This window comes from Eleutherodactylus coqui, chromosome 11, assembly GCF_035609145.1.
Source record: "Eleutherodactylus coqui strain aEleCoq1 chromosome 11, aEleCoq1.hap1, whole genome shotgun sequence".
NCBI classification, from domain to species: Eukaryota; Metazoa; Chordata; class Amphibia; order Anura; family Eleutherodactylidae; genus Eleutherodactylus; species Eleutherodactylus coqui.
In genome coordinates, this window is record NC_089847.1 from 108,479,268 (window position 1) to 108,505,213 (window position 25,946).

The 25,946-nt window shown below is 44.3% G+C and overlaps 1 protein-coding gene across 1 annotated transcript in view; it reads left to right on the top strand.

Moving 5' to 3' along the window:
• Positions 1-25,946, top strand: part of METTL15 (methyltransferase 15, mitochondrial 12S rRNA N4-cytidine) — a 205,882-nt gene that overhangs the window by 150,151 nt on the left and 29,785 nt on the right. Inside the window, exons 4-5 of the mRNA XM_066582204.1 lie at positions 12,312-12,503; positions 17,354-17,532. Coding sequence (XP_066438301.1) covers positions 12,312-12,503; positions 17,354-17,532 — 371 coding nt within the window. The remainder of the gene's footprint in view (positions 1-12,311; positions 12,504-17,353; positions 17,533-25,946) is intronic.

Genomic DNA, 25,946 nt, shown 5'->3' on the forward strand with positions numbered 1-25,946 from the left:
CGGCTGAGCCCCGGCAGCTGAAGAAAGGTGAGTATGTTTTTTTTACACTAGTTTGGCTTGTTTTTCAGGGAAGGGCTTATATTTTAAGCCCTTCCCTGAAAAACAATTTAGGGGTGCCTTCAGCTGGATCCTCTAGCGCAGCTGTCATCTGTGACAGCTGCGCTAGGGAATTCTTTATTTCCCATGGGGATGAAGAATTCCTTTGCTGCATCTGTCACATCTGTGACAGGTGCAGCAGGGAATTCTTCATGCCCCGCGGGGATGAAGAAAATATCTGCAGCATGTAGCAGATGTGTTCTTCATCCCCGCGGGGGACGCGGCAGCGGCGGCCAGATAAGCGTGTAGATTTTTTTTTTTTTTTTTAAGCACCAGTTTGGCTTGTTTTTGGGGTGCCGGCAGACCATTGCCTTCAATGGAGCCACCGGTAGCCACCGCGGCTCTATTGAGGGCAATGCGCGGACCTTCATACACGCGTATGTTTGTGCGTACAGTGGTGCACACTTATGTACGCACCTATGCACACACACACTCATGTGAAGCCACCCTTAGGGCCCTTGAAAAAGGGAGACCAAAAATAACGTGTGGGGTCAGGATGGATCTACAATGTAGCAGAGCTATGTGTGTGATGTGCTGTGTGAGATTGTGTGGGAATCAAGATGGATGTAGGAAGACTTATGGGGGTATGTTTGGTGGGGTGTTTTTGTATTGCTTGTTAAAACGTCTTTGGACAAAGACAATTCAATTAATAAAAATATTTAAATTTAAAAAAAAGATGGATGTAGTAAAGCGGTGTGTGTGTGATGTGTGAAAATCATAATAAATGTAAAATGTAGCAGAGCTGTGTGTGTAATGTGTGGGAATCAAGATGGATGTACTACAGCTGTGTGGGGCATGTAGTAGAGCTGTGTGTTTAGTGTGTGGGGTCAGGATGGATGTAGTAGAGCTGTGTGTGTGATGTGTGGGGATCATAATGCATGTACCATGTAGCACAGCTGTGTGGTGCAGTGCAGTGCACCACCAGAAACCATTCAGTTCAGTTATCACGCTTGGACGATGATGGCTCGTAGCGCCGATCTAGAATGACCACAACCAAGAGCATTGTTCCATTCAGTGTAGATGTCGAAGGAGGTACCGTTGCCTATCTGTTGTACCCACGAGCGCCGCGGACGACCAGGAGGCCTCCACCATCTGGCAGGGAATCGTCTCTCGATTTTCCTAGCAATTGAGTGGTTGTACCCTTGAGAGTAGAACGTGTGCGAAGACCATGCCGGGAACCAAAAGGAGCGTTATCGGCCTGTAGCTAGTGCATGCTGTTTTTGGGCCCTTCCCCTTGTACAGGGCGAGGATGATGCCCTCCCGCCATTTGACGGGGACTTCCCCACAAGACCAGACATGCAGAAATAGTCGATGTAAAGCAGTGCTTATCGGCTCAATTGTGCATTTCAGCAGTTCAGGTGGAATGCCATCTGAGCCGGCAGTGCGTCCATGTCTAATTTTCTGAATAGCAAAACGGACCTCCTCCTGTGACAGAGCATCCGTAGGCACAGAATGGTCGTCCACAGCAACGGATGCAAGGTCATCGAGGTCATAGCATGGATTAGCCGGTGATGGTTAAGGGCGAATGAGAAATGTTCACGCCAGCGTTGAAGTGTCTCGTCATGGTCGGTACAAGGGCTGCCATCGGATTTGTGGATTGGCATATGCCGGGTGGTCCCTGAGGACCCTCGGATTCTGGTGACTGCTTTGTATGCTACTCTTAGATTGTTTGACTTCAGACCCTCCTCAGCTTCATCAGCCAGAGCTCCCTGTCTTTCTTGGCCTTTGCCCGGAACACGCCCTTAAGCCTCTTACATTCCGCTTGGTCGTTTCTAAGGCGGGCTTTCGCCTTAGCTTCAAGGACCTGCATAGTGTCGTCCATTAGCCAGGGCTGCTTATGGGGGCGCCGGTATCTGAGAACGGTCTTTGCACCAGAAACACCGGTACTATAATTTCCTAATGATTACTAATCAAGAGATAAAAGCCACTGCAGCACCTGCAGTTTTATCTGGTATTGCAGCTCAGTCCCATTAACTTTAAAGAGACTACGCTGCAGCAGGTTGCAGTACAAGGCACTGCTGCTACAAAATATACGGAGCTGTGCCTAGTAAACTATGAACATGTAAAAAACTTTACCAGAGCATCATGGACCCTGTAATCAGCTGATTGATGGGGGTGATGGGAGTTGTATTGATGGCCCATTCCAAGGATAGGCAATCACTATTAAATGGGTAATCCAGGGGATGGGGGGGGGGGGGGGGGTGAGTGCTGAGCCTGCAGTGCAAACATATAAGAAGTTATACTCCAGTCATGGTATGCCCTACCACCCCAATTCTGTTGGTGCCCAATCCCTGGCCAGCAATGAAATCCTGACAACAGGGACATAGAAAAGGAAGGAGGTCTTTAGTATCATCACCATAAGTTTATTATGGCAGGAAATACCAAACCCAATACCAAAAACCCAACAACATTTTTGCTCAACAGTTGAGTCTGGCTCAAGCCTTGCTCAAGACTTATGTTTTGAGTCGAAACATTGATGGGTGTATTTCCTACCCCAATAAATTTGTAATGGTACTATGCTGACCTTCAATCTCCTTTTTCTATGGTACAACAAATGGATGGAGGGCTGATCCTCTGTGGATGGACTGTTGCCTTCACTAAACTGTGGGACAGGTGGGCAGTTCTCGATCTATTTTCTTCACCAACAGGGACATGTAACTAATGCAGATAATCACCAGCTGATCTATGTCGGTGAACACAATACAGGTTTTTTGGACTGTGCAAGACCATGTCTAGGTGTGACTTAGGAATAAGGAATAAGTCTCCTCTGTGGTCAGGCCCTGTGTCACCTTCCGTAAGGCGTTGGGTATCTGTGACACACGTCATTGCTCCATCAGGAAGTAGAGAGCAGCAAGGGACCAGGCACTGTGGGAATGGGAGTGGTGGCAGATTAGGCAAGGTGGATGTACCTTCTTATTTTATGTTCGTACTGCAGGCTAAGCTTTTTTACATTTTTTCTGTATATAACCACTTTAAAGTCCCGTTAAACGCCTTTAAGGCTAGGGCTATAGAGTGTGTGACTAAAGATCACTGTGCAAGCCCTGTGACTTTGCACTCTCAGTGCGGTGTGACCTTCAGATCACAAAATATCCAGTGACTTTTTTGTTGTGGCCAAAGTTGTCATGTAGCTCTACCTCTAAGGTCAGTTTAGAAAGTAACCTCTGCCCATATAAAAACTTTTACACTTTATGCACAAGATGCGAATGCATAGAATCCCAGAATGGTAGAGTTGGAAGGGACCTCCAGGCTCATCTGGTCCAACCCCCTGTTCAGTGCAGGATTCAATAAATCATCCCAGACAGATGTCGGTTCAGCCTCTGATGGAAGATTTCCATTAAAGGAGAACTCACCACCTCCCGTGGCAACCTGTTCAACTCATTGATCACCCTCACTGTCTAATATCTAAATGAACATGCTTGTTTGCCCGACAATCTGGCCTTGTAAGGCCTCATGTCCACGGGCTTAAAATCCGCAGCGTTTCTCCCGCATGCTGATCCGCGCCTCATAGGGATGCATTGGACACCCGCAGGTAGTTAAATACCTGCGGATGTAATTTTTCCCTTCAGACGCGGATCCGCGTGCAGGAAAAAAATGGACATGCTCCATTTTCGTGCGGGTCTCCTGCGGATCCGGACGGCTCCCGCAGGCTTCTATTGAAGCCTATGGAAGCCGTCCGGATCCGCAGGAGACTCGTACCAAAATTAAACTCACCTGCTCCGGACGATGCGATTCTTCCCTTCTTCGCGGCCAGTTCTTCTTTCTTCGGCCAGGCGCATGTGCACGGCGCATGCGCACGGCACGCTGCTGGCGTGCCGAGCACATCCGACGGGCCAAAGAAAGAAGATCCGGCCGCGAAGGAAGGAAGATCCGCATCGTCCGGAGCAGGTGAGTTTATTCTAAGTTTTAGGCCTCATGTCCGCGGGGCAGGAGGGACCTGCTGCGGATTGTACATGAAGAATCCGCGGCGGGCCTGATTTTCCCCGTGGACATGAGGCCTAAAGGGACCAAGTCGGAGGATCATTCAGTTTCATCAAACATAAAAGTGCTTGCTGATTGCGGTACATCTTCCCATTTTATGCCCATTTAAAATGAACGATGAATGAAAAGTGATCGAATTATCATTCGTCGTTCAATCATTGGAAATGTTTACATTGAACAATTTAGTGTTCAAATTTGCATGATCCAACGATTTTTTGAACAAATAACCATTCTAGGGATGAGCGAGGACCCAAATGCTCGGGTCCGCGTTATTCGAGTCGAGCTTTCCGTAAAATTCGAGAGCTCTACTCAAGTAACGAACCCCATTGAATACAATGGGAGACTCGAGCATTTTTGTATGTGGGACGCCGGGTGCCGAGCTTTTCTTTTTTTTTTTTTTTTTTTCAGTTTCTCTTTCTCTCTTGTCACAGCGGGGAGGAGCCAAAAACTGGGGCGGGGTCGAACACGGCTTGATGCTCGTTCGAGTAACGAGCACCATCGAGTACACTAATACTTGCACGAGCATCAAACTCGGCAGAGTATGTTCACTCAACTCTAAACCATTCTCTGTAAAAGGACCCTTAAGCCTGGTTTAGACACGATTATCGCTAAAAAAAATCTTTTGAGCGATAATCGTTGTGTGCTTTATTACAGCACAAGGTGATCGCTCAAACATTGAGTGATCACCTTGCTCTCTGAGCGGGGCCGCTTGTCTTCTGCATCTGTCTGTTCCCCACTCGGAGCACCCGGCTGTTATACAGCTGAGCGCTCCGAGTGGGGGATAATGAACACAGCTGGACAGCTGTATTCTTCATACCCCGCCTGTCTTAACGGAGCGGAACACAGCTAAAACAATAGTATCAGCTGTATCCCGCTGTGAATTCCTGACAACTGATTGCTGATCTTTCAGCATGCTGAACAATCAGCGATCAGCGATAGCTTAACAAAAACTGCACTTTACTGACTGTCATACAGTTGGGGATAACAGAGCAAGATAAGGATTTACATAAGCAGGTTAGCATAAAGAAAATAGCACTCAATGTCAAGCTGCAGCTGCAAAAGCAAATGCAATTTTAAGGTGCAAAAATCCAATTATATCTTTTTAGTCTCTTTTGAAGTATGATCATGAATGGAAGATGTCCTTTCGGACTTCACTGTAAAAATAGGAATACAATAGAAAAACTAGTGGGATTAATTGTCTAACAAATGACGAAAGACTTGACATTGTTTTTTTTATTTAAAATCCTCAGAAAATGTAATTTGTTACTTAAAAGCTTTATTATGAAAGGGATTTCCATTCCTATTGGTTTAACTTAAGGCAAATTTAATTAGATACATACAGTTGCAATGAATAGTATTCAATCCCCATTGCAAATTAGATTTGTTTGCCAAATTTCAAACATTCAGCTGTTTGTAAAAAACAAGAACGATTTAAATAGCTCAACACAACTAATATAAGAAGTGGTTTCTCCAAATTCAACACAAATTCCCCTTTTAATGACTAGTGCAGTCAACCCTTTCGTGACAATTTTTTTTAGTACCTAGTAGACCACCTTTTGGTCTTGTGTGGAGCAGAGTGTTAAGGCAGCAGAATGCAGTCCTAAGCTCTCGCTCACAACCTGAAGGTTTCAGGTTCAATCCCCGCCTGGTTTAGGTAGCCAGCTCAAGGTTGACTCACCCTTCCATCCTTCTGAGGTCGGTAAAATCAGTACCCAGCTTACTGGGTGGTAAAAGATGACTGGGGAAGGCAATGGCAAACCACCCGGCAAAGACAGTCTGCCAAGAAAACATCACCCTAGGCCAGTGATGGAAAACCTTTTAGAGACCTAGTGCCCAAACTGCAACCCAAAACCCACTTATTTATCGCAAAGTGCCAACATGTGAGGGGGCGGGGCTTATCACCACGTAGGATTTTTACCTCCGTCATTCTTAAAAGGACAAGGCTGTTTCAAAATAGACGAGGGGCAGATTTTTACTGCTTTTGGATGCGGAAATGCTGTGAAATTTGCCATGGAAATTTCATTCTGCAGCATTTCCATACATATTGCAGCAGTTATAGTGACCCCCCCAGAGTGGCCCCAGCAGTAATATTGACCCTACAGAGTGGTCCCAGCGGTAAGGGTGACCCCCCAGAGAAGCCCCAGCAGTAATAGTGACCCCTCCAGAGTGGCTTTAACTGTTATAGTGACCCCCGACAGCGGCCCCAGCGGTAATAGTGACACCGCACAGTGGCCCCAGTCATAATAGTGACATCCCACAGTGGCCCCCCAGTAGTAATAGTGACACCGCACAGTGGTCCCAGTGATAATAGTGATATCCCACAGTGGCCCCAGTAGTAATAGTGACATCCAACATCAGCCCACTAGTAATAGTGACATCCCAAAGCAGCCCCCAGTAGTAATACTGACACCCCACAGCAGCCCCAGCGGTAATAGTGACACCCCACAGTGGTCTCCAGTAGTAATAGTGACACCCCACAGTGGTCTCCAGTAGTAATAGTGACATCCCACAGCGTCTCCAGTAGTAATAGTGACACCCCACAGCGTCTCCAGTAGTAATAGTGACACCCCACAGTAGCCAGTAGTAATAGTGACATCCCACAGTGGCCCCCAGTAGTAATAGTGATACCCCACAGCACCCCCCTCCCAAAACATATATTCCTCCCACACACACACTCCTCTGCTCGGCACTGCTGCCGCCACTGATCCCAGAAGCACACTGTGACATGCTGTCGATCGCCTTCCCGCCTTCCCTGCTCTCGCGGAACCAAGTAGGAGACGTCAGGGAAGGGGTGAGGAGGATCCCGGCTGCACACTGACTTCACAGTGTGCGCCGGGGTCAGTGTCTCTAGCAACACTGCTGAGCGAATATTGGCAGGGGAGCTGCGGCACCCCTGGGGGTATTCACTAATGTTGTGAGCATCCGACAGTGGCGGGTGCCAGCAGGGAAGGCTCTGAGTGCCGCCTCTGGCACGCGTGCCATAGGTTCGCCACCACTGCCCTAGGCGATGTGACGTCACCCTAGGAGTCGGTCACAACTTGGTGCTTGCACCAGGGGACTTTACCATTTACTTAGACCACCTTTTGCAGGTTTGACCTGCTAAAAACCTGATGTACAGCCAAACTACAGCTTCTGACAACATTCCTGAGGAATATTAGCTCATTCCTTACCGGCAACAGCTTCTACTTCACTAATACGTATTTATGGGTTTGTGTGCTGCAACCACCTTCTTCAGACCCCACCGAGGATTTTTTATGGAATTCAAGTTAGGCAGTTGTGATTGCCACTTAAGAATCTTCCAGAACTTTTTCTAAAACTGAGTCCCAAAAATGTCTGTGGCTTGTTTATATACTTTTGAGAATATAGGGGCCAACTTTTCTTGTTCTTTGATGGTCAGCATGTCAAAATTCAAGTCCAATGCCTCTGTTGACCCAAGTATTTAGTATGCATTGGGCTCAGTGGTTGGCGCTGTTAACTTGCAGCACTGACGTCCTAGGTTCAAATCCAACTATGGACAACATCTGCATGGAGTTCATATGTTCTCCTAGTGTTTGTGTGGGTTTCCTCCCATACTCCAAAAAATAAACATACACTTAGATGAATATAGATTGTGAGCCCCAATGGGGACCTACCCCATTATTACGCAATGTAAAGTGCTTTGAAGTATGCATGTCTTATATAAATAAATCACACAGAGGCAATGAAATAACAAAAACTAAATTCACTGAGACGTCCTTCTAAAACGTAACTGTTCATAAAAATATAAAATTCATCATTTGCAGTCACTCAAAAGTTTTTGATCACATGCCTTCCTAGGAATCCGGTGGCAACCGATGATGGCTTCCTCTTTCTTCCTTGGCCATTAGCAGTTGGTTGAATATTTGTTCGGCCATTTAAAGTGTATGGCCAGCCTTGGTTTCCCTATGCATATGAGCTATCATTCAACTGAATGCTCATGTGGTTGGCAGCTCTCAAACCCCCAATCACATGCACACTTGACTTGGCTGAGTATACATGTGTCTTCTATGTAGTCTGCGAAGAAAGACGCTGCCAGAGACCTCTGGCTGTGGCTTATCTCCCAAGAACAAAAAGATCGAAAAGTTGAAATCCAAGTGCCCGATGATAGGTCTCTATACACAATAGATGATCGAACAGTCCTGGCAAAATCATTGGGTTTTGACTATCTGTATCTAAGGTGTAAGGCCAGCCTTAGTCTTATCTTGCAACTATTGGTATGGCGGATCATTTGGCCAGTAGATAGGTTGACCCCATACATCAAAGGGAGTTGTTTTTAGAAAATATAAAAAAGCTAAAGCTGTTTTTCTGACATCAAGCCACATAGCAATGAACCTATTCAATCAAAAAGGACTTTGAAGTACAAAATATACACAAAATATATGAATGATAGTCTTGTTCTATGGGGCTCACCATATAGTTGTTTAAATGGATAGAAGAGCTACAAAGGCTCATTTATCATCTCTTCGCAAGACAGAGATGTAATTGTGCTTGTAACACATTGCAGATCTCAGTAGATACATCCTGCAGATATAGAATAAGGAAAGGACACTTGATGACACTTGGGTCATAGTTTAGAACTAAGTGGTGGATCTCCAGCTGTCGAAGAACGTCTATGTTTTGAATGCTATATTGGCAGTTTTAAAGGAAAAAAAGAGTTCCCAAGCTCTGTTTCGGAACATTTATTTGATGATGCAACGAGGCTTTTAATCTGAGTCTATGAGCATGTATTAAGCTGTCCTCCTTTGTAATTAATCATTTAACGTTTAGAGAGACAGAAGTGTCTGATAGAACAAGTGTTACTCTTATCTACTAGTGTGCCATGCGTGATAATCCTTGCTCTGCTTCATTATCATTCCTCAGCATGTTTGCCATTGCTACAGACAGTAGAACTTTTGTTTTAGGAAATACAATTGGTTAAGAAAGACGTTTAGTATCTCTACTTCTTTCATGCAGGGGAACATCAGCTGCATTCATTGTGGAGAGACTGAATAGCCATCGGCTATGTGTATTGGTAGACTGTCACTCTGGACAGTTTTCCACTGACAGCTTAATTTGTACCCTTTTTTCTACTTTTTGAGCTTCAAAGTCATTAAAGTTCAAATTGCGCCTCTTCCAGCTCATTGGCGACTCCTTCCGGTTTTCATTTTTGCAAATATAATAAAGGTCAGATATGAATTTTGGGATATTGGTGTCACTATGCAGGCAATTTTTTGTGTATAGAGTTTACACTATACAAGTAGATAGGGTATAATTTACTGATCAATGGGAGTCCGAAACACTGGGACCTCTAGCAAACCCAAAGACAGGGGTATAGAGCATCCTGTGTACTTCCAATCAATTCATTTCAATGGAACTGCCAGAGATTGATAAGTCCAAGTGGTCGGCTATCTCTGATAGTCCCATTGAAGTGAAAGAAGTGGTAGCACGCAAACTTTCTGACAGTGAGGGTGATCAATGAGTGGAACAGGTTACCATGGGAGGTGGTGAATTCTCCTTCAATGAGAGTGTTCAAACAAAGGCTGGACAAATATCTGTCTGGGATGATTTAGTAAATCCTGCACTGAGCAGGGGGTTGGACCAGATGACCCTGGGGGTCCCTTCCAACTCTACCATTCTAGGATTCTATGTTCGACCACAGTTGTAATCATTCCTGGACACCCGGACACCCTAGTCTCGGGATTGGTGGGCATGTCAGTGGTTAGACACCCTACCAATCAGATAGTTATCCTGTACATAGGGAATAACTTCTATTGGTGGGACAACCCCTTTAAGTTTTACTAGATGTATCATATCTAAGGTCATTTTAGTTCTTTTCATACAAAATCTTTTCCTATATCCTATTACAGCAGTTTTACCTCGTAGTCTTCACATATTAGTTGACTGCCATACGACATAACCACTATGGCTTTTGGCACTTGGTAATGCTTCTGTGGAGATAATGGGCTTTCATAGACTTCAGTAGGATCCTAGACTATAGGCAATTAACCATAAAAATTGAAATACAGATAATGCACCCCTGATTTTTTACATCGCTCTTCTGATCTCTTCTGAGGGGCGTTTATAGTACCTTCAATTACTGTGCATATGCTCCAGCCATAATCCATATGTGACAGAGTAAGCCATTTTACATACATCATTAGCCCAGGGCATATATAAAATGTCACCCATATTGCACATAATATTGGTGATCGTACATATATAATCTTAGGCACGGGGTATATGCAGCGCCAGTCAAAAGCCTGAACAGATGCACTCAAAGAGAGGGTTCAATTTTCACCTGTTTTATGTTTTAGAACAACGTTTCCCAAACTCTAGTTCTCATCACTGCCCAACAGGTCATGATATTAAGATATCTTATGGGGAGGACACCTATGGCACCGACAATAATTGCATCACTCACATATAAAGATGGGCTAGCGTACTCGCTAAGGCAAACTACTCGAGCGAGTAGTGCCTTATTCGAGTACCTGCCCGCTCGTTTCGGGTGCCGGCGGGGGAGAGCGGTGAGTTGCGGGAGTGAGCAGGGAGGAGCGGGGGGGGGGGGGGGAGAGAGAGTTAGAGATCTCTTCCCCCGTTCCTCCCTGCTCTCCCCCGCCCCCAGCCGGCACCCGAATCTTTAGAGACCAGCGAGCAGGTACTCGTATAGGGCACTACTCGCTCGAGTAGTTTGCCTTAGCGAGTACGCTCGCTCATCTCTACTCACCTAATACTATGGAAATCCTGACCTGTTGGGGGATCGAGAAGACGGGTATTTGGGAAGCACAGTTTTAGAATAATTGGAACCACAATAACCTATAAGTGCCCCGCGGACACATCTGTTTTTTATTGCGGACACAAACCTCTGTTTGGCCTATTGAGGAAGGCACCACATCCGCTCACATGCATGGCTGTCTCCAGTCATGTCTAAGGGAATTACCGGATCTTTACCCTCTTGGCCTATCCTGCGGATACTCCATAAATGTCTTCTGGGTAAACCCCGTTGGAGGGAACCTATCGCCATGTTTTTACTACCTAAACTACCAACACTGCTGTACTACAGTCTTGGTCTTTATCTACTCTCTCGGCATTTCACCCTTTCTCGCTTTCTACAGCTACCATGGCAAATCCTATACCTACACCTTGCGTGTGAGTAGTAGCGCAGAAGTAGCTGTGGATCCTTGTAGACTTCATTTATTCTGCAGGCACCAGTGAGGAGGACACCTTGACGGCGTAGCATGGGATCAGAATGGTCATGCTGTATCCCCAGCTATCACGTTGTCATCCACCAGTGCATGCACAATAAAACATGGAAACCCACTGGGATCTACAGCGACTACTTCAACTTGCCACAATTCACACGCGAGGTTCAGGCGCGGGATTCACAGTGAAGATAGCAATCATTACATACACCAATCAAGGAAAGTGGGAGTGGTTATATGTAAAGTTCATTAATATCCCGGTCTCCTCTCAGACCAGACAGGTACATTGGACACAAATCTACTTGATTAGCATATCTGGCGGAAAATATTTGGATGGTGATTACAGGATAATGGAAAGGTACTGCGCTATAAAAAAACAGCCTGTCCTTCACATACTTAGTACAGCAGTATATTATTTCAGGTTGTAAAAACATGGTTACAGGTTCTATTTAAGCGCATGGGCTATTCTCACTTTGTATTACTTCATGCATGCCAATATTTTCTGCAGGTCGGGAAAGGTATCATTTCTCCTTAAGGAGAGCACCTAGAAGGTGATTAAGGAGACTTATAAGGCCATCCATGCTCCTCTGGGAAATATATGCAAATAAGGAACAATACCTCTGCAGTGCCACCTTCCTGACCCACGTCATAGGCCTCTCACTAGCCAAGCCAAAAACCTACCACTCACTGATGAGGAGCAAAAACGCAGAAACGGCTGTCTGTGTATGGTATTCTGGCTTGGTTTTCAATTCCCAGTCATTGTTATGAGGCTTGTATAAAGAGTCTAACATTGACTTGCAGGAATGCTGTCTTCCAATAGGTGGCGCTGCAGAGGTATTGTTCTATCTTCCTTATTTGAATGTTTTATGCAGTATTCCCAATCGTCTTGTACATTTTCTGTTTTTGTTTCAATTAGCAAAAAACTTTTTTTTGGCTTTTAATCACTTTAATGCGAACTACCCTTAAGCACTCTCTGATTTCACAAAATGTCGATACACATCTATGACTGCTCGCTTTCTCTTCCATGTGTTTCTGAACCAGGTATAACATACAGCCATTATTGGGAAAATTCAGTGAATGTGAGAATCTGCTTCTCTCTGTGGGAGTCCAACCTGGGGAAATCGATGGAGTTCTTATTGATGCTGGGTGCTCATCCATGCAGTTCGACAGACCAGAACGAGGCTTTTCACTGGCCAAAGATGGTCCCTTAGACATGAGAATGGATCATTGCAGGTGAGTAGCTTCCAACACATAAAAAAAAACGCAACCCCTCAAATCATAAACTTTTGCGTTACTTTTACTATATATTGCTCTGATGCTTCTCACGCTCCTGTTTACTCTCCTATGTATCAAGGGATACGTGTTGTATTTTATATTAAACACGCAAGTCATACAGTAGTCTTGCAACAACAAGACAAAAAAAAAAAAGATCTAATTAAATGCAAATGTAAGCATAGCCCTAGGCCATGCGTTCCCCATGTACAAATTGGACACAAGTACCCATGATTAGTTGACTACAACTTTGTGGTCCAATTACCAACTTTTGTTCCCGTATAAAAATCCTCAGTTACTCATTTAAAAAAAAAAAAAAAAGTGACACTTTCCATTTTTTTTACTATTAATTCTTGCAGTCTGATCTAGTGAGATTTTTTTTTTTTTCTAAATGTCACGTCCAAATGCACATCAGAAAGCTCCAAACTCCAATAAGTGTCCCATGAACCACACAGGAAGCTGCCTGCACTGTTCTCATCGCTGGATAATTGTCAAGCCAATTTATAAAGCACATATCATGCACAGATATAATGCAGAAGACAATCGCAGGAAGAGCACGACGAGGAGACAGCAGCAGTCAAAGTCCAATTATAAAGTTTTGTTGAGGAAAGAAACCCCCCTCCCCTCCCACTTTTCCTTCATATGCCGAGAACAGAGAGTGTGTAATAAATCTTAAATTCCTCCTCCAGTGTGTAGGCTGCAAACATAACAAAAATAGTCCACCAAGTTTTATTCCCCTAAGTACATAAAACAAATCAACTTAACGATTAATATGGAGAATATGATACAATTTTAACCCTCTTGACTTAGGGGAATACTAAGTGGGGTTTCCCCAACAATATACGGTATTTTATGAAGTTTATGATTTTATGCATTTCTTAGTAGTGCATGATGCGTCAACATGCTTTCATTTAGTCCCTTCCATATCTACCATTTATTGCAATGGAGGATGGCCAGATGAACTCCAGAACCAGCCCAATGTTTATATGGTGGGGGTCCCCAACTATGCGTATATGTGTTTTTCAATCTCCTTTAACTTAAAGGTATGCTCTAGTTATAACAAAAAAAAACCTTATGTTACGATCGTGTGGGCAAACTAAGCACAGGGCCCACACAAAAGAGGGACAGCGTACGCACACAGGTTGCACACGGTATTCACACGGGTTTGATGCAAACTGAACCTGTTTTACATGGGAGGATGACAGTGCCCTGCCTAAGCGGGGACATTGCCCCAATAAGGGCAGCCCAGCGGTCTTCGGATCTGGGCCCTAGCTGATCTTAGGAGCCACGCACCAGAACAGGATGCATTCACATGCCACATGACAGGGACTGAACAACAGGACACACAGAGCCAGGATACACAGCATACAGCAGCCACAATGCAAACACTAATAGCAGATGATAAGCTGAATATAAATGCGAGGTGTTAGTTCGTACATTGGCCAATGAACTTAAGCTGCAAGGCCCCTCGTATCTTGCAGTCCCTACACTAGCAAGACACATCTACTAGAGGGCCAACCTAGCGCAGACATAGCAAACAAACTCAGCAGACCAAACTGACACAAATTAAACATACAAACAGACATGAACAGCAAGGCACAGATCACACAGCAAGCTGCAGCAGAACACAGCAGGTCACACAGCAAACTTCAACAGACAAGGATTCATGACTGCTCACCCTGAACACCATACAGAGACTGACCAGGAGCTGGGTTTATATGTGAGTAGAGACCCAGGAGATTGGCTAGCAGGATGTACCACACCCAGCCAGCTCAATCAATTAACCATGTGAGGTCTGTGCTGCTAGGAAGCTTAGAACTACAGATCCCAGTGGCACACGTAACACCTTACTCCCCCAAATCCCTAAAATTACAAATTGTAGATATCACTTCAAATACTTTCGATGACTTATCCTCAATATAGTTGATAAGCGAGGATCCGCCGCTCGGGATCCCCAGCAATCAGTTGATCACTTGGCCCACTGTCAGTGCAGCGGGGCCGGACATTGTCAACGGGGTTGAGGCAGAATGTCTAATAGGTGGCTTAGCGCCCATTGAAATCAGTGGAAAGCGAATCTGCCTATCACACTTCTGGCTCCAACCCAACTACTTTGCTTATTTTGCTGTGAAAGTGTTAATATTGAAATTTCCATTTTTTCCTTTTCAATATACATAATCATTAAAAATATTAATTGACGCAAGGCAAACAGATGTTTGGTGCCTGGTAGAGTGACATCTTCACTGCCCTCAAAAGTATTTTTCATGGATACAGCAGACTCACGTTCACACTTGAGAACTTATTTTTATGTCTCCAAACTGTTCAGATAAGCGCAATGATGCGTGGCCTTCCTAAATATGGCTGTTTGCATTTCTTAGTATCTAGGTAACAGGTTGTCTTTTATAATATTTTACAACTGTATCAATAATACTCGGATGTACAGTATACAACATGGACTCAGCCTACAATATACATAGGTGTGTCCACCCTTACCTTATCTCTAATTTGGTTCAGGACTTCAGTTTCTCTTGGAACCAGCTCAACACAATATCGCATCTCACTAGCGAAACCTTTAACAACTTCAGTTCACAAGGCAACCACTGGGTGGCCACAAGAGACACTTATAGAATAGAGATCTAATGACATAGTATCTCAAAATTATGTTATTTAAAAAAGCTGGTTACATATATGTTTGGGCATCTCCAGCCAAGAAGAAAGGTGAGGAAGGACACATCTTGTACTTTGGCAAAATACCTTGGGTCAGCAAATTCCAATGTCCTGTTGGATTCATCGGCAATCTTAGCTTCCATCTGCCAATAGGAAGTTCCTGCTGACACTTGTGAAGGGAGAGATGAGTGATTATTGCCCATCTGTTTGTGTCTTCATGCCCTATATATGCCCACAAGGCTAGATACATGCAGGATCATAAAGGGCATATCATCAGCACTAAACTTTTGCACTGCTGGCTGTTACAATTCATGCTAACTTATCCTCCTTTATGTAAAGCTTGGGTTGAAACCAATTGTACTGGAGCTCTTTAGTAGAGCTCTGTGCAGCCATTCCTCATTAAAGTTAATATCTTTTTATTTTTTATCAGATGTAGCAGACCCGCTGTTTTCATTTTGCTTTCTTGCACTGAGTTAAAGGGCTACTCCAGCAAAAACATATTTTTACCATCTCTGCCCCCCTGATCTGATTGCCAGACATGACTCCAGACATCTCCTGTCTATATTTCAGTCAGTTCTATGCAGTGCCGCCTTCTGTCCGTTACTTATCTGGCACGCTCTTGATTCTGAACGCACCCATAATGCATCAGCACAGCATCACTTCACCAGCTAGAGCCAGTGCCATCTCTGCCTACTGGGAGGACATTGCCATTAACGTCTGTATTCTGCAGTCACCTAAATAAACTACTAACCATAATTATACAGTCAGGAGGGTGAACTGTGATATCCTACACTTTAATTGTGTGACAGGAACCTCTAATCATCAGCAGCAACTGTGTGTCTACCCTATGAAGAGCTTGTGTGGTTGAGTCCATGTAATATCCTCACACAGGAATTATGCTGACTGAAAAAATTGACTCCTGGAAAAAACATAATTCTCTAATGGTCAGGCTGAAATCACATGACCTTTGTGAAGAGAAGGACTCCAGGAAGTTTTGGATAGTAAGGAAGAACTAACCAAGGTAATAATAGTCATCATATATATACTCGTAATTATTAGGAAATTATACTACCAGCGTTTCTTGCAATGCACCACACGGCTGTGCTACATGGTACATCAATTATGATACCCACACATTACCCACACAGCTCTACTACATGTATCCTGACTCACAAACATCACACACACACACACACACACAGCTGTCGTACATCCATCCTGATTTCCAGACATCACCAGCTCAGCAGACTCCTAGATACAGTGATCAGCCACTGGTCATGCAATCCCATACTCCACCCACACGGGTGATCACATGATGGTGATGCCATCACAGATCTTGATGGCTGCTATCCGCTTATTCAATATACAGTACTTTCTACCAAACTGCACAATGGCTTCTCCCACAGCAGTAACGTTACCACAGGTCCTTCAGCCCACCGGATCTCTGTGGTAGTGATAGACCAGTGTCTTCTGTCAGGACCACTGAGTTGTGTCTGACATATTAACAACTTAGTTGTGTTCTCATTTTGTTATTTTTGTCCTCTGCTTCCAAGAGCCCTAACTGTGTTGTTCTTCTGTCGGTCAAGCTCTGTGTTTTATATATGTTGTAGGACCTAAGATGACATCACCAGGGGCGTAGCTATGACCTCACCATGGGCGGAGCAAGAGAAGCACTCACACACATACATACATATAACAAACAAGTAATCATTAGTAGTTTGATACTGGAGAGCTAGTTACATAATGAATGGGGAAAAAAAATGCACTGGAGTGGCCCTTTAAGAAAATGCAACTGGTTTACCTGCACCCTTATAGAAATCATTCTGAGTTCTGCCGAACGGCATACTTGGCTCTCCTGAATCTGAGAAACGGATCTCTGCTACATCTTTAAGATGGTTTACATCCCACCACGTTAGAATTTTTGACAGCACCAGAAGCTAAAAGGAGGTGGATTAGAAGGTAGCATCTATTTCTGATTTTTCGGAAAAGGTTGCTTCGAGTTATTTTAAAATCTGGGAGGCACACCTATGCAGACTAAATGTGTATTTGTGTGCGTTTTTCCTTTCTTATGTCTCTGTGCTATGAAGCTTCACCTCTTGTCAATGAAAACCGACGTCAGGGAACTAATTGGCTCTCCTTGTGCGTAGGTATCCTGACATGCCCACCGCTGCTGATGTTGTGAATGCTTTAGATCAACAGGCACTTGCGTCTATCCTGAAAACATACGGGGAGGAGAAATACGCCAAGAAAATAGCTTCAGCTATCGTACAGGCACGTAGCATATACCCCATCACCAGAACTCAGCAGCTCGCAAGCATTGTTGCAGGTACCCTCATTAATTCTGTACTGTGTCTGAAAAAAAAAAAACCTGAAAAAATATTAATCCTCGAGGTCCCAGAGGGATCTATTTGTCCTGGAAATCATTGAGGATTTAATCCTGTCTATTCCTCTTTGATGTCAACCGTGCTCTTGACTTGTTATTATATTTTGATCATATTTTTTTTAGGTCCATTTTTTGGTTTTCTTCCACCATCTTTTCAGCCATACATGTTTGTGAAATGATATAACATAGGGAACACAGAGACAGAAGATGATGAGCAGATGGAGATTTTGATCGCTATGGCTGCTTAGAAGTCACATTTGCACTTGTGGCTCAGCCTTGTCATTGTTTGCCTGATTCGTGATTTATCATAAGAAAGGCAAATGCTATTCACCGGCTGAGTTATATATTGACGCGTTTCTTAGGGCTGTGGGGGCTAAAGAAGACTCAGTAGTACGTGGGGCTTGGTGTTCGTGCTTCAAGTTACAATGGGAGATGTGGAGCATATATTATATATACACTCTGTCAAAAAAAAAAAAATCAAGCACCTCAAAGGAGTTTTACTGCAAAACTCGGCATGCGGCAGCCAATGATTTCTGTAGTTAATGTGGCAGACAAAGTCTTAGGGATTTTCTTATAAAAGTCATTTTTTATACTAGGAAATAGGAAAACCGTCTTAGGCCTTAGTCACACGGGTGTTTTTTCCCGCGATTTGTGGATCGCATGACAGATGCGCATTTGCAAATCGCGTGACCGGGGCCGAAAAATCGCCCGAAAAAACTGCTCCTAGCCGCGTTTCAAAAGAAACGGGCCGGAGCTGTCCAGCGCATTGAATTCAATGGAGCCGGCAATACAGCCGGCTCCATTGAAAGCAATGGGCTGCCGGCGATCTCACGATGAATTTTCGGGAAGGGCTTAAAAATATAAGCCCTTACCTGAAAATCATCTTGAAATGTGTAAAAACACAAAAAAAAAATATACTCACCTGGTCCCGGCAGACGGAGTTCAGCCGTGTCCGGCCGGCAGTTCTCCTGAACTGCTCGGAGTACTATTCAGCAGCCGGGGATTTAAAATCCCCGCCTGCTGAATGAGCTGCCTCTGATTGGTCACAGCCTGACCAATCAGAGGCAGCTCTCGCTCACACCCATTCATGAATTCATGAATGGGTGAGTGAGTGCTGCCTCTGATTGGCTCAGCGCAGGGACCAATCAGGGGCAGCTCTCAGCGCATATAGAGAAGAGAACAGGAATCGCAGATCGCAGATAGGTGTGATCTGCGATTTCTGTTCTCTAATTTATCGGACGAGCGCATAAAAAGCGCTCATGTGTCCGATACTATTGCAAAGCAATGGTTTTGTAAAATCGCCGGACGCATGCGCAAATTGCGTGAAAAAACGCCCGTCTGACTGAGCCCTCATAGCGCAGTATAGATTAGGTTTGGCGAGTAACGTTTTGAGTCTGGTGGACTTCCTCTTTACAGTAAAACATGCTACCAAGTCTACATCTTCGAAGCTCAAGCCAAGGTGATGAGATGTGTTGGACAGGATCATAAACTCAGTCATGTTGAAAGATGTAGACTAGTATATACAGTGTAGAACAATCTCCACTTGGTACAGAGTCTTATTTAATAGCTGGTCCTCACAGCGCCCTCCAACAAGGAAAATGGTATAGGCTGCTTTCCAGATGTTGGCCAAGTCATGGCCTAAGCCAACGGTCAAACAGAGATCATGGAGCTGGGAGTCCCTCCAAGTAAAGCCCATGACTTGGCTGAAAAGAGAAACCAAAATGGCTGTAAGCAGAAGTGAAGCCCACTAGTCCGCCTCTTTTCACCATTTATATACTTATTAAAATGGTACTAAATTCCATCATTGATGCTGTAGTGACCAACCACATAGATACGGGTCTACAGCATTATTGATCCTTTTGACAATAGTGAAGACTGTGAAACATGGTGGACACGTGAAAAAGTACTGTAAGTGACCATGACAGTGCTGTGAAAAAGTACTTAAATGGAGAATTCCCGTTTCAGCAACTTATCTCCTATCCACAGGGTTAGGGGGGTACCTTGCATATTAGTGGGGGTCTCAACGCTGTGACCCCATAGATCCAGAGAAATCGTGCCCAGCAGGTCTCAAATTTTTTTACAGTAAGTGCTAGTGCATGCTTGCCAGCGCACTTCAATGGGACTGCCAGATATGGCTGAGCGCTTGATCTCGGCTGTCTTTGACACAATTTCCATTGATGCATATATGCCTTTGGCCCAATGCACAGGGGCAGATTTGCATTGCGGAATCCAGAGCACGCGTCCGCCTCCGAATTCCACAGCAAATACTGTCCATATGCTATAGACATGCTATAGAAAATCGCTTTTCCATGTCCACGAGTGGAAACCAATAGTGATTTTCCATTCACGGAGGGAAAATTGCAGCATGTTCTATTTCGGCGCGGATTCAGCGCGAATGATTTCTATTGAAGTCAATGGACGCCGTCCGATCTGCAGGCCATCTGCAGCTGTTACTGCGGACGTGCAATGGAATCCGCATCACCGCCTAGCAACGGCACAGCATCATTTGTACTGCACATGCATACCGGCCGGCACTTCCACATTAGAGATAAAGAACACTGCAGACAGGTACACAGGGGTCACCGGTTGGATTCCGCTGCGGGATCCGACCCGGCCATGTGCAATCGGCCTTTATGTTTTGTATTTACATTAGCACTCTAAACAGAATAAATCTTTTAGACACATCCACCTAAAGGGGTTGTGCAGTTGTAAACCATTGGCGGCATGTCCTTAGGATAAGCCACCAATTATAGAGCAGCAGCGGCTGCTGTCCGGGACTCACTCTGATCTGTTGTTCTTTGGGCTAGTGTTTATGTACTGAGCTGATTTCTGCAGGAAGTAGACAGCTCTGTTCTCACTGCAGTGGCCAGGATTGGTATTACAAGCAAATTTCTCAGTGACAATTTTTTCTTGTAATACTAAGTCTGTCCCACTACAGTGAGAATGGAGCAATCTGCTTCCTGCAGAAATCAGCTGAGTGCACAAGCACACCGCCTCAGGGAATAGCTAATTGTGGGGTGTCCTGTGCAGCAGACCTCTGCTGACATACTATTAATGGCCTATCCTATGGATAGGTCATCAATAGTTTACAACTGGACAACCGCTTTAAATGAAGGGTTCATGCACGCAGACGTGTTAGTCCTCTGTACAATTCCAAAGTTGTAAAGAGCTGTAATATGGTAGCCTTAGAGGTCTGTTGGTCCACACTGTACATCTCTATACCTCCCACTTCACATGAATACAAAAGAAAAAAAGCTATGTAATGGTTGAAAAGGTTTAAAACAAAACACAGGTCCATAAAGTCCTATCCATAATACTACCGTGTTGATCCATAGGATGGCAAAAAACTCTGATGCAGATGCCAACTGCACCCCAACCCCCACTCACATTTACTGAATGCCGGTGATCATATGAAACTCAATAAAAAGTAAATCAAAGTTAACGATTCAGCTGAAAGTACTCACCCCCATCCTCCGTCATACGTCAGGCGTGAGCACAGAGGGGCGCACAGCCCGGGGAAATTTAAAATCTCTCCTGCTCCTGGCTAACGTGTAGTGCAAAACAGAGAGATATCACCAGAAGCCGCTGTATGCGGTTCCCAGTCATATGATCGCTGCTATCCAATGGATAACAGCAATCATGTAAAGTAAAAAAAATATATAAAAAATTAAGTAAAAAGAAAAGAAAGTTTGTTTCATCTCCCCTCACAGATCATATCCGTGAGGGGAGAGGAAATTATGGATTTATCTGCAGACCTCACTACGACTTCTGCGCACGCGCCTGCAAAAGCTGCAGATTACCAGGGTAATTTAAAATCTCCCTGCTCCTGGCTACCAAACGTAGCCTAAAGCCTGGAGATTTCACAGGGGGTCACAGTATCCTTAGTCACGTGATCGCCGCTATCCAATAGAAAACGGCAAACACGTAAAAGTAAAAAACAGTTAAAGTTTCACGTCCCATCACGGATCCAATCCGAGAGGGGAGGTGAAATTACTTACCTATGGCCTCCAGCGATGTCCCTCGACAGGATCTTTACCCGCGGACCTTTACCAAAATTCGGCGCATGCGCCTATTTGCAAGATTGTAGACGCAAGCGCAGAATCTTGAGAGGGCCCAGGAAATTTCAAGTCTCTTTGCCCCTGGGTACTACAGGTAGCCGAGAGCCTGAAACACTGACCGAGGCCCACGGTGAATGGTCCCCTGTCACGTGATCGCCGTTATCCAATGGATAATGACGATTATGTAAAAGTTAAAACACAGTTGAAGTTTAATGCTCCTTTCGGTTTGGGCCCTGTTGTGCATACGGACATAATATTAGGGCCACATTGGGTACCTTTATGAACACGGCACAAACAGGAGTATCTATTATGGGGTGTAAATTCCCATTTTCATGTGCACTACAGAAAAATATCCTGTCTTTTAAATGACATATTTGCAAAAATCCGAAATTGTGTTTTTTTCTCCTCTAAATTGCATTAATTCCTGAAAAGAAACTGTGGGGTCAAAATACTCATCACATCCCTCAGTGAATACATTCAAATGTGTAGTTTTTAAAATGGGGTCATTCGTGGGGGTATCTTTCATTCTGACACCTATGAGCCTTTGCAATCTTGGCTTGATGTAGGAAAACAAAGTGTTCCTCAAAATGTTACATTTGTACGTCTTCTAAATAGTTTTTTTTTTTAAAAACTGACGTTTTTCCAATGTGCGTCCAGATTAGAGCAAACAGATGGAAATCTATATCTTGTCAAAAATTTGTACAGTATATTTGCACATATTTGAGATATCGCAGTTGAAAATGTGAAAAAATGACAATTTTTTCAAAATGTCCCCAATTTTGGTGCTTTTAATAAATAGACACAAATTCTATTGGTCTATTTTTACCACCTAAATGAAGTACAACATGTGGCGGAAAAACAATGTCAGAATCATTGGATATGCAAAACCTTTACGGAGTTATTCTATGTTAAAGTGACACGTGTCAGATTTCCAAAATTTGGGCCGGTCATTAAGGCACAAACAGGCTTGGTCACCAAGGGGTTAACTTGCACTTTAGATACAATTTTTCTGTCTACTTTTCATGGTATGTTCACATGGCGGAATCGCTGTGGGATTTTTCCATGGTCGAATTCGACCTAAAAAAATAAAATGCTGCAAAATCTGCGTCTGTTTGGTGCGGTTTTTGGCGCTGATCTGCTTGCAGATTTAGCCCCGTCAGTGGGCAAGATTCGTGTGCAGAATTCCAACGTAGAAAATCGCGGCTCCGCATGAAGAAGTGGCAGGGCTAAATCCGCTCACAGATACTTGGCAAAAAACTGCATCTAAAAAACCAATCCAACGATTTTCACGCTTTGTTTTAGGTGGAATGCGCCGCTATTTTCACATGTGAACCTTAAGTGGTTTTATCCCTAAAGCTGTAACAAAAAATATATATATAATCGTAAAAAAATCTAATTATGACATTTTTTTTCATTTGCTGTCAAAATACATGACTACTAGAGATGAGCGAGTATACTCGCTAAGGCACATTACTCGAGCGAGTAGTGCCTTAGCCGAGTATCTCCCCGCTCGTCTCTAAAGATTCGGGGTGCGGGGTGCGGCAGGGGAGAGCGGGGAGGAACGGAGGGGAGATCTCTCTCTCCCTCTCCCCCCTCCCCCGCTCCCCGCCGCAACTAACCTGTCACCTGCGCCGGCCCCCGAATCTTTAGAGACGAGCGGGGAGATACTCGGCTAAGGCACTACTCGCTCGAGTAATGTGCCTTAGCGAGTTTACTCGCTCATCTCTAATGTCTACCAAAAGTGCTTTCGTCTCCATATGAATTATCTGAAGCCAGAGTCTTCTCCAGAAGAAAAAGATAACACTACCTTCTAATAGGTGGCGTTGTGGAGGCATTGTTCCATCTTCCCATCTGTATAAATGTCCTAAAGTAGCATGCATGGCCTTATAAGTCTCTTCACCTACTCCATAAAGAGAAACCTTACCCCTCCCGACCCACACCATAGGCTTCAAACCCAGCGGGCAACCTATTGTACACCGATAAAGGGCAAACCCCCCAAACAGTCTGTCTGTAAATAGTTGGCTTTGGCTTTGGCTTATATTCACAGCCATTGTTGTGAAGCCTGTTAAAAGGTCTGACATTGACTTGCAGGAATGTTGCCTTCTGATAAGTAGGGGCATTGTTCCTTTTTCCCATTTTGCATCTAAGAAGTTACAGAAAGAGCATAGTTCTCCGGGTTACGCTGTTTCTGCAACTCCCATTCACTTTTATGGGAGTTGCAAAAACAGCATAGGACAGCCTATATGTTTCCATTGCCCCGGTCACAGGTGGTGGTGGCATATGCAGATAGGTATTCCCATCTCAGTCATGCAAATGAGTGATGGAATAATACTTTTGCAGCACCACCTGTTGGAAGGTAGTGACTCTGAGTCAGTGTCTGACTTTTTTGCAACATGACTAGGGATGTGAGCCCAACCCGAATACCCACGTACATATAGCTTATTTAGGGATCTTGCTGTTCATCAGCGCACAGTAAGGTTCTGGTTGGCTAGGTAGTCATGACTGGCGAGCTGCAAATATTCCTGTATGTTCAAAAAGATTTTATTGAACTTTTAGAAGTAAATTACTTTCAACATTTGAAAATAGGACATTAGCTATTGAAGAGCAGAGACATTTTCCACATACGTATTGACATGGCTCGGTTTGATGTCTTCATCCGTCTCTCTATTCACTCGCATATAGCATGAATAAACATTTCAACCTTTTCTATATCTCGCCCAATGATTCCTTCCCTAGTGGGTCCCCCCCCGGTCATCTGGCCATGGGAGCCTCCCATAGAAGGCCCATTTAAGCACCACCTCCTTCCTTCTAGTTACATTTAGTCCAGTTCTATATATCCTTATATTCGTGAGATCTGGGTGAGAAAACAATGGAAAGTGAGAAAGAAGGAATCACGAAGAGGGGACAGTTCGAGGGGTTAGGGAAAGGAAGGTGCCCTGGATCGAAAGTCCAAAATTGATCATAGGATTTCTCTGAATTTCTGTATTAAATCACCTGGGGGTCTCTCATGGTATCACTCTGCTCCCCAGCCATGACGGGGGGGTGGGAGAGTCACTGGGAATACTCCTTTTAATAATAAAATTCTTGATGCCCGAAGCGTACAGTAGGGCAACCCCACAGCATACAGTTTATCCATCGCGATAGTATAACAAGATGCAGTAAGCTCCTTGGTGCTCTGTATCAGTAAAACAGCTCTGACCAGTAAAAGTAAAAAGAAATGTCATGAAAATATGGACATTTACTTTAAGTCAAATTAAGGTAAAGTTTCACTTTTTTGGAATATACTAAATAATATCATAGAACTTCCTTTAGCTGCGATGTGTTCAGAAGAGTCAGGAGTGTCAAACTCGGTTGCTGATCTCTCGGCAGGTTCTGATTATGGCACAGACAAATGGCTGTATTGTTTGCCTTTTTATGCAGTCAGTATAAACAACAGTCGTGCAGTTTTATTCAGATATTTAATGCGTATTTGTGCTGAGGCATGTGTTTCTGTTACTGTATTTGTCACAGGCTTAAGTGCACATTTGCATTCAATTTTTTGTTAGAGGTGCTGACTTTTGTTTTATGCATGCATATTATTTACTCACGGGAGTCCAACTGTTTCAGAAAGAGCCTTTCACATCCCGAAACTTCAGAGGAGTTCATAAACACTAGAGATGAACGAGCACGCTCGGCTAAGGCAGTTACTCGAGCGAGCATCGCTCTTCTCGAGTAACTGCATTCTCGTCCAAGCAGGTTCGGGGGGGGGGGGGGGGTAGTGGTGGTGGGCGGGGGGGAGAGAGCTCTCTCACGCTCCCCCGAGCCTGCTCGGACGAGAATGCAGTTACTCGAGAAGAGCAGTGCTCGCTCGAGTAACTGCCTTATCCGAGCGTGCTCGCTCATCTCTAATAAACACCTCTGAACAACGGAAATCGTGAAGTAACAGAGTTCCCTGCCCTCCGATGTGCTGTACAAAAATTCTAGGACCCTTTTTACACTGACCAACGAATGTACATGAGCATTTTTAAGAACGCTCGTTTGCCCGATTATTGGGACGTGTGAAGGTGTGTGTGCTGTATCAGCAGATGTGTGAGCAAATACTCGTTCATAGCCTGATCTGATCTTTTGTGCAGCCGGAAAAAAACATCATTGTTAGCGGCTCATCTTCGCTTGGGGGACAAGTAATCATATGCATGGTCATTCGTCTCACATAGCATCTGAATCAGCCTGTGTGAAGGCCAGTTCAGCGAGCACAGATCTCTTTGATCAGCGCTCAATATATATAGTCAATATTGAGCCTTGTGGGAAGACCTTTTATTC